At 49.3% G+C, this 13,102-nt stretch overlaps 1 protein-coding gene across 5 annotated transcripts in view; it reads left to right on the top strand.

The window, feature by feature from the left end:
- Positions 1–12,373, top strand: part of CDK6 (cyclin dependent kinase 6) — a 179,372-nt gene extending 166,999 nt beyond the window's left edge. For all 5 annotated transcript variants that reach the window (XM_040964675.1, XM_040964673.1, XM_040964676.1 and 2 more), the window contains 2 exons: positions 4,517–4,652; positions 6,249–12,373. In XM_040964675.1, coding sequence (XP_040820609.1) covers positions 4,517–4,652; positions 6,249–6,395 — 283 coding nt within the window. In that variant the 3' untranslated portion in view covers positions 6,396–12,373. The remainder of the gene's footprint in view (positions 1–4,516; positions 4,653–6,248) is intronic.
- Positions 12,374–13,102: the final 729 nt, after the last annotated feature.

The following is a 13,102-nucleotide window of genomic DNA, read 5'->3' as shown; positions in this document are numbered from 1 at the left end:
GCACATCCAGATGGGGTTTGGAGGTTCTCCGAGGCCTGCAGCCTGCAGGAGGTGCCTTGCACAAGGCCGGGCTGGGTGTCCACGGAGCCCAGCACACAGAAGGTGCTGTGCGACCACGTTGTTTTTCTGAGTACCTTAACGTCTCCACCTGTGGGAAATGGAACTGACGTGTGATTTCCATACGACCTCTTCCCGTGCACAGATCCTGGGGGCCCTCGGGTTTGTTGCTGGAGCTGCTCAGTGCCTGACAGAAGCTCTGTTCCTGCCTGCGTGTTTGTGCACGTGGGGCATGCGTGCCTTCATGTCTAGAATATAACCAGGGCCAAGCATGCAGCATGGTGTTCTTTGTGTGTGTGAGTGTGTGTGTGCATGCACACGTGTGTGTTGGCCAGTCTGTCAGAATGCGGGGCGTAGTCAAGAGAGGGTGGGAGTTCTGACCATAAGCAGAGCTGATGGCTGGCCCAGGAAATTGCCTAGGGATCCGGGTGGTTTCTGTGAGACTGGAAGCCTGTAGGACTGCCACACAGTGCCGCTGCAAGAGAGCAGTTGTGTGTTAGCAGCCTGTGTGCTGGCACACAACTGCTTCAAATGGGGGACCATCCTGGGAGTGGTGACTGCGGCCTGCCCCAGCCCACCACCTTCGAGGGCCAAGGGCCAAGTTCTCACCTCCAGGGGTTCCTAGGTGCGGGGTAGCTGCCTCGGCTATGGCTTCCACTTCCATACCACCCTGGAGGTGGACAGAGTCATCATAAGGCCTCCTGCTTCACTAACCAGGTCAGGGATAAACCTGGCCCCTTTGACTTTCCCCACGAGAGTTGAACAGATTTCATGTGCACAGGATCCCGAAGAGGGCACCCGGAACTCCAGCCACACCAGTGGCCAACTGGACAAAAGCCACTGCCTGTTCGGCCAGGCTGACGGCTCCCGGGCAGTTAAGTCCGTCTCCAGCATTGGCACCTGTACTTAGCACTGATACCGCCCCTTCACACAGGAGGCCAGGGCAGTAGACCAGTCAGAAGGAGCATCCGTCCAACACACCGTGTGATTCCTCAGGAAAGCCAGCCCTGTCTTGGTCCCTCTGTCCCAGTGTGCCGGCTACCAGGGGTTGCAAAGCCCTGTGTGTTGCGGGCCTGCATATCTCACTTCCTGGTTTGTGGTACCATTCCATGAAAATTATGTTCTGTTTTTCTGAATGCATTACCTTGCCAAAGACTAGGGACAGTCCCACACGCTAGTGTCACTTCTCTGCACGTTTTGAACCCTACCAGCTTTTCCAGGGTGCGTTGTCCTTTCTAAGGTCTGGATTCTCCTGTGCCCAAACAGTGGATTTTGACGCAAAGCCTTTCTAATGAGGCTCTGAGCATTTCAGCATGCCCCCTGTGGCGGCTGTGAAAGTCCTGGCCAGTCACGAAGCTGAATTTTGTTTTGAGAGGAAAGCCATGTTCGCACCCTCTTACAAGGAGACACAGCCTGCCATATCCAGAAAGATTTAGAACTTCAAAGAACAGCAAATACTTGCAAAGTGAAACACTGCTTTCAGCCTGTGACATTTTAGTGAATTTTTCAGAACAGCGTCATAATTAACTAGAAGTGAAAATACTGGATTTGGAGTAAGGACAGCTGGGCTCACTGTGAGCTCCGTGACAGAATATGCTGTGTGACCTTGCATTTATATATTTTTAGATTCATTTATTTTTATTTGAAAGGCAGAGACAGAGAGAGAGATCTTCAGCCCACTAGTTCACTCCCCCAAATGGTGGCCATGGCAGGAACTGAAGCGATCAGGAGCCAGGCGCTTCTTCCAGGTCTCCCACGCAGGTGGCAGAAACCCAAGGACATGGGTCATCCTCCGCTACTTTCCCAGACCGCAAACGAGGAGCTGGATGGGAAGTGGGCCAGCCAGGACCTGAGCTGAACCGGGGCCATAAGGAACGCCAGCGCCCAAGCTGAGGATTGGCTTGCTAGGCCATTGCACTGGCCCCCGTTTTAGAGTGAAAGAACTGCACAGAAGGAAAAGGAGAAACAGAGATACCTGAAGCACTGGTTCACTCTCCAGACGCCCACAATGACCAGTGCTGGGCCAGGCTGAAGCCAGGAGCCTGGAGTTTCTTCCTAGTCTCCCATGTGGGCGGCAGGGGCCCAAACACTTGGGCCATCTACTGCTGCTCTTCCCAGGCCACTGGTAAGGAGCTAAAAGCTGAAAAGGATTCAAGGACAGTTTTTCGATCTTTAGTAAAAATTCTTTTCTTCCTGTTCCCTGTGTTATTTTTTTTCTAAGCACATACCTGCCATTCTTTTCATAATTGATAGTGGCAGTTTTGTTTTTTTTTTATTCCCATTGTAGGCTTTGCTGTTAGGCATATCAGTGTATGTCTCATGCTGTCATTTGTGTCCATTGATTCCAGTGAATATGGGCCTCTTTATCTCAATATTGTGATGCTGTCCAAGGTCACCCTCTGCCGCTCTGTGACAGGGGCAGGTGACAAGGGCATCTGACCTCCACAAGTGAAGCCTTGGACCTGGCCTTTCCAGCACAGGGGAGCACTGCTTCCTGGGCCGTGGTCCTAGTGAGAGCAAGCCAATGAGCAGACTCTAACGTACGCCGGAACCACTCCTTACCCAGCAGTTCTGATAACAGCATGCCCCAATGCTGAAATAGCTGGAGATTTTCTCTGCCTTACACTGTTTTTTTTTTTTTTTTCCTTTTACTTAAGAGTTATCCAGGGCCTGACGCAATAACCTAGTGGCTGAAGTCCTCACTTTGAGCGTGCCAGGATCCCATATGGGCACTGGTTCTAGTCCCGGCGGCCCCGCTTTCCATCTGGCTCCCTGCTTGTGGCCTGGGAGAGCAGTGAAGGATGGCCCAGGGCCATAGGACCCTGCAGCCACGTGGGAGACCCATAGGAGACTCCTGGCTACTGGCTTCAGCTCAGCTCAGCTGTGCTCTGGCCGTTGCAGCTACTTGGGGAGTGAATCGGCGATCGGAGGATATTTCTCTCTCCTCCTCTCCGTATATCTGACTTTGCAATAAAAATAAATAAATCTTTTTAAAAAGAGAGAGTTATCCAGAGTCAGATACAAATTCTCCCATCCTTTGATTTTACTTGTTCAAGCCCACTTACCCACCTGTTCATTCATTTTTCTTTTTTTTTTTTTTTAAAGATTTATTTTTATTATTTTTTTTCATTGGAAAGGCGGATATACAGAGAGGAGAGACAGAGAGGAAGATCTTCCGTCCGATGATTCACTCCCCAAGTGAGCCGCAACGGGCCGATACTATGCCGATCCGAAGCCAGGAGCATCTTCCGGGTCTCCCACGCGGGTGCAGGGTCCCAAAGCTTTGGGCCGTCCTCGACTGCTTTCCCAGGCCACAGGCAGGGAGCTGGAAGGGAAGCGGGGCTGCCGGGATTAGAACCGGCGCCCATATGGGATCCCAGGCGTGCAAGGCGAGGACTTAACCACTTGCGCCACCGCGCCGGGCCCACATTCATTTTAAATAATATATAATGCATACATTGTGCAGGGCCACAAAACTTACCAGCAATTCCAACGGACCTGAAGTTACTTGTAAACAGAACAGAGGCAAGGTGGTGATTCTAGTGTGCTAGGGAAGTGTTTCCTCTGCCTTGGGGTTAGCAGCGTTCTTCCTGTTAGCGATAACAGTAGATAACGTGTTGGTGTTGAGTGTGTGTTGGGCACCATGCCACACCGTTATTTGTTTCCACTACCACAGAGTCTCATTATTGCCAAAAGTCATTGCCGTTGTGGTATTCACAAAGGTACCGAGTCATTTCTTCTTACCTGCCAATAACAGTTTAACCCAAGTCTGCCTGCTTCCCAAATTAGTTGGGTTTTGTTTTGCTGTTGTTTTTTTTTTTTTTTGAGTGTTTGTTTGTATGTTTGTCACTTGCGATTCTCCACCTTTCTGATCCCAGAAAAGTTTTCAGAGAAAACATTGGTCTTTTAATTTATGTTTTGCTCACTCTGGCATACAAACACTTGCTTTATGATATAGTTGAGACTTAAGGCAGAGGAAGAACCTGCCCTTTAAGAGACCTCATTTTTATTCTGAGATTCTAATGTAAATAATGGCTCTTTGGAGAATTATTATTTGGTCAAAAATGCAGCCATGTGTTGGTAATGCATGTTGGAGGAGCATTCTACCGGGGCTGGAGTAGCCCCAACACTCCTGGGCACCAAGACCGCCATGCAGGCCTCCTGGCTGGAACAAGTGCTGGGCTGCTGCCCCGGCAGGGCTGACACCCAAGGAATATACCCCTCCATTCCTCCAGTGTACCAAACATTGAGTCATTTCCTGTCCCTGTCCAGCAAACCCGACAGTTGTGTTTCCCCTATGCCCCATGACCACCCTGTCACAGGATCTCAGAGTGGAGGGATCCTGGGCCCCCAGGCCCCACCTGCCTGCCCCCACCAAACTGCCATTCTCCACACTGGGGTGAGCAGAGGGTGTTGACATTGAGGCGAGTGCTCATGGGCACCTGTGGTTCTTTCCTAGTGTCATTGGACTCCCGGGAGAAGAGGACTGGCCCAGAGACGTGGCTGTTCCCAGGCAGGCGTTTCATTCCAAATCCGCCCAGCCAATCGAGAAGTTTGTGACCGATATTGATGAGCTGGGCAAGGATCTCCTTCTGGTAAGTTGGCATGGTGCCACTAAGAGACCTGCCCAGTGTGGTGGCTCAGGTGTCATGCAGCTGCTGTTCCAGGTGGCACCTGTGGGGCCATGGAAGACCCAAGACTGCAGTGCCCCCCTTAGGTTGGCTTTCAGCACCTGGAGTGTTAGTAGTTCCAATGTGGAAATTTCCTCCATAAACAGCATTATTACATGAGGTTTTTAATATTAAAAGCCTCCTTCTTCTTAAAGAGACAAAAGGAGGAAATCCACTCATCTAACAGTATTTCAAGGTTTCCACATGGAGACTCTCACCCAAACTCCCATCTGGCTGCAGAGTTCTCTCTCTCTCTGCTGGCACCACGTGCCCAGTGTGGAAGCAGCTTCCAGGTAGCCCTGTAGGGACACATTCTGACATCCAGACGGCATCCCCACATCCCTCCTCTCCGTCCTGTGCCCTGCCTTGGATAACATCACCACCTGATTTCCTCTTTCTCGGATTCTGGAGGGACAGAACTCAGGCTTGCGGCTCTAGAATTCTGCCCCCAGGGTAGGTGTTGCGGTAGAGCTAATTCAACCTCAGCTTAGAATGCCTGCAACCAAAAAGGCAATGCATGGAGTCAGGTCCCACCTCTACTTTCAAGCCAGCTCCCTACTGAAGCACCTTGGAGGTGGCAGATGATGATGCAATCACTGGAGTCCCTGAAACCCACATGGAGTTCTTGCTGCTAGTCTAGACCTAGCCCAGCCCCACTGTCCACCAACACTTGGGGAAATAAAGTAAAAAAAAAAGTCTCTTACCCCCTTATCTGTCAATCTAGCTCTGCCTCTCAAATAAAAATGAATAGGAGTCTACATTGTGGCCTAGTGGGCTAAGCCACCACTCATGACATTGGCATCCCTTATTAAAAGACTGAGTGCAGTCCCAGCTGCTTCGCTTCCAATCCAGCTTCCTGCTAATGTCTATGGGAGGCAGCCAAAGATGACCTAAGTATTTGGACTCCGGCTTTGGCCAGCAGTAGTCCTGCCCATTACAACCATTTGGGGAATGAGCCAAAAGAAGATTGTCTTTTTTTCCCTCTCCCCCCTTGCTTGGCAGGAATCCAAACACTCAGCCACTGCTTCCCAGGTATACAATGGTAAGAAGCTGTAATCAGGAACACAATCTGGGATAGGGAAAGCAGACCTGCCAAGCCACGTCTTTATCCCTTAGCTCTCCCCAGAGTCCAGGTTTCGGCACCTTCATTCAGTAGTTACCCTTTGCTCCTGAACAAGGGGCCACTCACTGACGGGTCAAGTGGCAAGGTAAAAAGTTAGGAGGAAGCCTATGACTTGAGCACTGCAATTGTTAACACCTGAAGACTTGACCTTGTGACTGTAGTTGTAGGCATGTAGCAATGAGAACATGTGCCATGGCTTGGAGAGGCCTTCTGGGTGGGCCCAAAAGGTGTTGCCTTGCCCCAAGAGGTGGTGCTGACCCCACTTTTTGGAGTGGCTTGAAAGACATGCTCATTCCAGTCGTGAATCCAGCCGAGACCATGGGAAGAAGGTTGTGCCCTCAGCTGCTCACTCACGTGGCCGGCTCTCACAGCAGTCACTTCTGTTTTGTCTGTTGCAGAAGTGCTTGACCTTTAACCCCGCCAAGAGGATATCTGCCTATGGTGCCCTGGCTCACCCGTACTTCCAGGACCTGGAGAGGGGCAAGGAGAGCCTAGATGCCCATCTGCCATCCAGCCAGAACGCCTCTGAGCTGAACACAGCCTGAGGCCCTCCAACTGCCCGGAGCCCATCATCTGGAGGCCACCTGCTGGCTGCCAGGTCCCCAAGCACACCCCGCAGAGTTGACAAGGACGACTGTTCCCAGGCCTGCGGCCACCACCTACCAACCAGGCTCTGCTCCTCCGAGAAAACCACCTAGTTTACTGTTCTAAAATCAATGCAAGAGTGATTGCAGCTTGATGTTTGTGTGTCTGTCTGTCTGTCTGTCTGTTTCAAGAACCTGGAAAAACTCCAGAGGAAGAGAAGCTGCTGACCAATTGTGCTGCCATTTCCTTTTTCTGACCTTTAATGCTGCCCGATGTGGAGTGGGTTTCCAGGCACAGCTGACTAGTGGTGTCACCGGCCTGCGGCTGCTGGGCCTCACTTGGTACTTCCAAGAGTGGCGTGTATGAGCACGTGTGTGTGTGTATGTGTGTGTGTGAGAGAGAGAGAGAAATTGGTTCAGTGATTTCTTAAAGTGTTAACTTTTTGTAAACAGCACCAATACTTCAATTATAAAGACTCAAGGTGATCAATAAGTAACAAGCCTTTGCTCACCAGGACGGTCTCACCGTTAGGGTCTGCTCGGAGGACAAAGTTGAGCCTGTGCCCTCACGTTCTCAATGTTTCCCTTCTGGCCAAAAGCGGTCCATTTGCTAGTTGTAGAGGAGAAAAGTTTTATACACACAGCAAAAAAGGAAAAAAAAATTATGTTGTAAGAGACCTGTTTTTTAAAGCATGCTTTCTATTTACTCTTTGAAAAGCTGGATTTACTCGTAAGCCTATTTTAACCTTCTCTTATAGTATCATACCTTTTATTGTTTCTTTTGGAAAATATCCTAGAGGCTTTTTTTATTATTATTATTACTTGTTATAGTTTTAGAGAGTGTACCTCAAATAGGTTTTTAAAAAATAGGTAAAGCCCTTTGTTTCCTGACCTGAAACATCATTATTACCTTTCTGTTGTTAGTTGTGTAGGTTTGGGGTTTCGGGGTTCCCTGCTTGGGTTTGAAGAGTAGCTTCTTGTGCCTCTAGAGACAGAAGTGCCTTCAGCTTACCCCAACTGGGACACTGTACTTGCCACCAGGCACTGCCTTTGCTTGCAAAGTGTCCCACCTGCCCGGCCCAGCCCAGCCCCTGCAGTCCCAGTGGCTACTACAGAAATGATGATGGGTTGCTGCCACTGCCTGCTCTCCGGGAACCTTCTCGGCTGCACAGCTTGAGGCCATGGCTATGGCCTCAGTTGTACACATCCCCGGAGGACCCCTGGGCTCTCGCTGGCGCAGGCTTTGCCAGGCTGTGATACTTCTGCCTCGTCCCCAGGCACAGGCATCATTGGTCACTAGGACTTGGTGTTTGGCGTTTTCGTGGGGTGCTTTATCCGTGAAGTATCTGGGAGAGCGTCTTTGCTGTAGGTGCTAAGCTGTCTCTTCATGCCGGGCTGCGCTTGGTTCTGCTGCCTGGTGTCCGCCCCGGCGCCCTTTAGGGCCAGCCTGAGCTGGGCCAGCCTGAGCAGGGCCTTGTAAACAGCTTTACTCGTTTGCTCTACCCGCCATAGGGTCCATCCCATCACTGCCTTGTGCACAGGCAAATGTGGTCAGTTGACATGGACAGTATCTGTTGGGAAGCTCAGCTTCCTTGGCTTTCTGCCTCATCTTTTGAGAGCACTCAACAGTTACATCATGTTTAGAGTCAGGATTTTTCAAAGAAGAGACAGTACTTCTCTCAGCAGAAAAGGAAAAAAAAATGTTTCCTGATGTTGTGTATGCCCTATCCAGCCTTGCTGAGTTCTTCACAGCTTTCCTTCATACAGTACTGCCTTGAGCAAAAGGAGAGAAATCAGGGGCCTCTCTTTGAGCTGGGGTCGGGAGCCATTCTTGGTTAATGCAAGATAAAGGGAAAAAATAGCTGTAAGAATGGTTTCCAGTCCCTTCCTCTGGCCACACCTGTCAGCTCTGAAAATGCTCAAGATGGTCCTACCCAGGTTGATGTGCTCCTGGTCTCGCCCAGACAAGTGAGTTCCGCCTTTGCCTTGCTCGACAGTCACAATGCTGGGAGAGTTTGGCTGGGGCCTAGAAGTGGACTTATCCACATCACTGCACCAACTCTCCTGAGCTCTCTGGGTGGTGTCCATGCTTAGGGCGATCATAACTTGAAATTTTGCTTCTGCAGAGTGTTTTCCTAAGTTCACTAAAGATTAAGAAAAAAAGCAGCTGTTCTAAACTGGAATTTTTCAGCATTCTTTAGGGTTTAAACAAGTAGAGAGCTCAAATTTTATTTCCTACGTTCTACTTTCTTGGCTTATCTCTTAAATAGTGTTTGTAAAACAAAAACAAAAACAAAATGCAAGCGCAGATGTCTTAGTGTTAGGAATGTGGTCTTCTGACAACGCTGCCCAAAGGGGCATTGTGGCCATTTATTCAGAGTCTGTCGCAGCTCACCTTTATCGTGGCTGCTGCCCATGTGCCCCCTACAGCTCCCCAGTGCCGAATGCCAGGCCCTATGCAGGCAGCCTTGACGTGAGAGCCCATGCAACACACACGTGATGGAGGAAGAACTTAGGGAGTCTGCAGCAGTTGACTGAGGGCCACGCTGCCCCTGGGCAGCTTCTCACGAGTAAAAATGTGGTGACCAGCCAAATCACGTTGGAATGCCAGACCAGGAACCACTGCGTAGGGTAGGATCGGCGCAGTGCACAAATCAAAAGAACCATGTCCATTTGGTGATCATAAGTTATCAGAGGGCAACCCAGAATTCCTGAGAGCTTGGGAGCAGCCGGGTGGATTGGAGCCTCCCACTTTTTTTCTCCTTTGAAGCAGGTGGGAACCTGTCCACAGGAAGGCCCAGGGTGTTTTCACCTGCCCTTCTTTCAGGAAGCACTTGCTATGAATGACAGGCTTTTCATTTATCCTTGGTGAATGCCTAAAAATCATTCACACTGATTGAGTAGAGAATCTCAGCTTTGCAGTTGTAAGTAAAAATGAGAACGGACCAGATGTTGATCTCTGAGCATGTTCCTGCTCGGGGAAGGATGGATAGTTTGCGGAGTGTGGCACTGTCCATCTTGACAAGTAAACACACAGTACCCAACATTTGGAGCTTCAGATGATGACCCAAGCTTTCGTGGCACTGCAGCTGCCTCTCTTAAAAGTGATGCCGGTCAGACTCACGAACAAATTGTCCTCCCATCAGGCACATCAGATCATGTGAGCTTCCTGATAGCATAGACACATTAAAATGTTCCCTGCAAAGACTTGCTGTTCAGTGCCAGCTTGACTGTGTTTATGATCCGCGCATGAGGCATAGCTCGAGTCTTTCAGAAAGTTGACCCTAGGGAAGAACAATGCTAAAAATGGATTGCCTGCATAGTTGCTAAATTGTGTTACTACCGAAATTGCAGAATATTTACCTGGGAAAGAATACTGAAAGATTCTTCCAACTTCCTAGATATGGATGGATTTCAGCCAACTGCATGCCTTACGTGGTGACTGATAATAAAGATGCTGTGTGATTTCTAAATCTTCAAAAATTTTTCATAAAGCAGCGGGCAACTGGAGCAAATGCAGATGTTCCATGCACAGAGCAAAGTAGAGGGCATACTTTTCGTTATCAGACATATTGTACAAATTTATCATAAACTCAGCTGGTGACTGTGGACTTGGTAAGCACAGTTGAGCATGCTGAGTGATGTGCGCTGTACTCATGTCACTAGGAGTGCTGGCCACTTGGAGCGGTACTTGCCACACAAGCCCTCAAGGGGGCCTTGTCATAGCACGAGCAAAAGGCAGTAGGTAAAGCCTATGCCACCAGGACTCTGGACAAATGGCAAGCCCTACCACAAGTGGGGTACATCATGCACACTAAACACAGTCAAGTTTATCATTCAGAAAGTCCTTTTGGGCTCCTCTGAGCCTTGGAGAGTTAGCAGTGGGGGTTCCCTGGAAAGCAGGAGAGAACAACCTCACCCTGTCATGCTCGCTGGCTCCCTCTGAGCATCCGGGCATCTTCAGCTGTGTGGTGGGGCACACACGCTTAGACCTCACGCATTCCTCACAGGTGCCGATCCACTCCACGATGGGGCTCTTCTGTCCGCCTGGACTTTGTGCACCTGAGCCCTCAACATGAAAGTTGCATCTTGCCAGTGTCTTTTCCCTTAGTCAGATTTTCTGTTGTTTGGGGTTTTTTTTGTTTATTTGTTGCTTTTTTTTTTTAATGAAGTGCCGATTACCTTTTCAAAACGTTCTCTGCTTTGTAGCATCCTTGGGACATGCACTTAGAGAAACCAAAGGGGTGCTGTCACCAAGCTGCCTGAAAGTCAATAAGCTTTTTTCGGACACCTATTTAAATACAGTTACAGCACTGTTATGAAATTCATGCAGTAGAAAAGGGAAATCATTTTTCTTTCTTAAAAAAAGCTGAGATGGACTTTGTATATTCCAGTAAATTCCACAAGGTGGCGTTATCAGAGAAAATTTAAAATCTGAAGAAGGCCCTAAAGAAGCAGTTTATAAGACTTGGTTCTAATGATTTCTTCTGCATGCGTGTAACTCTTGCCTAGCACTTATTTAGCTGGGTACGCAGTAGTTCTCAGAATGCTCTAGAACTTTGGTCTTATTAACTAGATTCTGAATGGTTGCAGTTACATTCTACTGGTGAATAAATAATACACTATTCTGACCTTTTTGGTGAGTAAAGAAAATGCACTCATCATTTATTCAGGATGGCTGGAGTGTCTTCTAGGTTAGGACAGGCTTTTGTACCCTCATCTGTGAACAGGATGGTTTGGTTAGGGGCATAAAGCTACTCCAGTGGCCCCGGTCAAAACACCCCCAGCTGCTGTGTGCTGCTCTCATGCTCCCCAGAACTTGGCTTTGCAAGGCCGGTTTAACTTCCCAGTGCAGGGTGACTAGTCACCATGAAGTCAGCAGAGCTCCTCGTCAGGAATGGCTCTCCCCAAACAGCCCCGAAGTCCTTACAGAGCCAGGAATCTGTAATTGTCTCATTTGTATAATCACATGAAAACTCGCGGAGAAAGTATTTGTTTGGTCTTGACAGGATGTGAGCTGAACAACTGAGGATCAGCCCCTAAGTAGATCTTTAGCTTTCTCTACTCTGGAAGTTTGAAGCAAATCCATATATATCCTTGTAATTCACAAGTCGGCCGAGAAGCTCGCTCCTGCCTATCCCGTCCCTCCCCACCAACTGATGTAAGCTAATTTTGGAAGCTATGCGCTCTCTCCACAGTGAGTTTAGAAGGAAGGAAGCCAAGGGCTTCCTCAGACATGGCTTCGGAGCGCTCTGTCCCTCTGTGGCGGGCACTCAGCCCCTGCTTGGCCTCCCACGCCAAGACCGGCCGGCTCGGCTCTCAGTGGAGACCAAGGCTCACACCCCACCAGCAAGGCAAGCTCTCTGCCCCCGCCCGCGCCCACTGCAGTGGTCCTCAGTGTGTAAGACCCCAAGGGAGAAGCACACCCTTTGCTCCTGTGCTATTAAACTTGATTGCCCCCTCAACCACCATCCTGAGGCCCCTCCCGCCTCCCTGCCCGGCTCCCACGGGCCCTGCTGCTGTGCTGACAACACCTGGTGTGTCTCCTGTACGTGGATGAGTACACTCAGCCCCAGAGCTCGGGTCTGGAGGGCTGGTGGCCGTTGCTTGGGGACGCCGCCTACCTGCCGTCTCAAGCTGTAAGCTCAGCCTCATTTCTGTTCTTGGGTTTTTTTTTTCTTTGAAGAGAATATGTATAATTACAGGAGAGGTGTTTTGTTTATTTTTAAATTTTCTGTCATTCTACATATATGAGGGCAACAATATGCCTGGGAAAGGTTTGTTAAGTCTCCTGCTCCATCTTTGGTTGGCAAAAGCTCCTCCCTGATTAGCTTCCAATGTCTTTGTCAAGTAATTAAAGGTTTGCAAGCAAATTATCTCATGTGGGATTGGCTAGTCGGGAGGATGCTCCTGTGTGCCACCTTTGCTCACAGAATGCATTAGCCTCTGCCCTCTGACTCATACTCCTCAGAGGGGCACAGGACTACGGACAGACTGCTGACAGCTGGCATCCTCACACCCACCAGCAGGGTAGGGCCTGCCACCAGTTCATTTCCTACTTTGGGCTTCCAGCTATGTGCCCTGGGGGCACTTGGGTCACTTGAAATCTTGTTAGGTTTTACAAAAATGCAATAGCACCGGTTCACTAGCAGTGTCAGCAGCGGTCACCTACCGCCCTGCATGTGACGTCTAAACCTGAGGAATGAAGACAGATTGTGTCTGGAGAGTTTTCTTGAACCCCCCAAGTACATCATGCATGTTTTGCGTGCTAATTCTCCGTGGGCTGGCAGCATACATGTGTGCATTGTAGTCCCTCATGTACTGACTGACTCTCCTGGGGCTGTCACAGAGATGTCACCACACAGAGGAATCGCGTCAGGTGCCCTAGGGCAGCACTTAACACGGGGGCAGGGAATGGTTTTTCAAGGTTTTCTACATTTGCATAAATTATTCCTATTATTATTCATGTGTATTATTTATTTCTGAATCACACTAGTCCTGTGAAAGTGCAACTGAAGACAAAAAAAAAATATATCAGGACCCGCATCTAGCAAGGTTCATTCTCATGGTCTTGGTGGAGCTAAGCTAACAAAATCAGGCTGAACCCCCAAATAAGCTGCATGTGTTTGACATGATTACTAGATTTTAAGTCTGTAGATGTAGTGTTT

This window comes from Ochotona curzoniae, unplaced genomic scaffold (assembly GCF_017591425.1).
Source record: "Ochotona curzoniae isolate NIBS_2020 unplaced genomic scaffold, NIBS_Ocur_1.0 scaffold_3835, whole genome shotgun sequence".
NCBI classification, from domain to species: domain Eukaryota; kingdom Metazoa; phylum Chordata; class Mammalia; order Lagomorpha; family Ochotonidae; genus Ochotona; species Ochotona curzoniae.
Note: the sequence above shows the minus strand (reverse complement) of the source record. Positions and strands in the feature narration are given on the sequence as shown.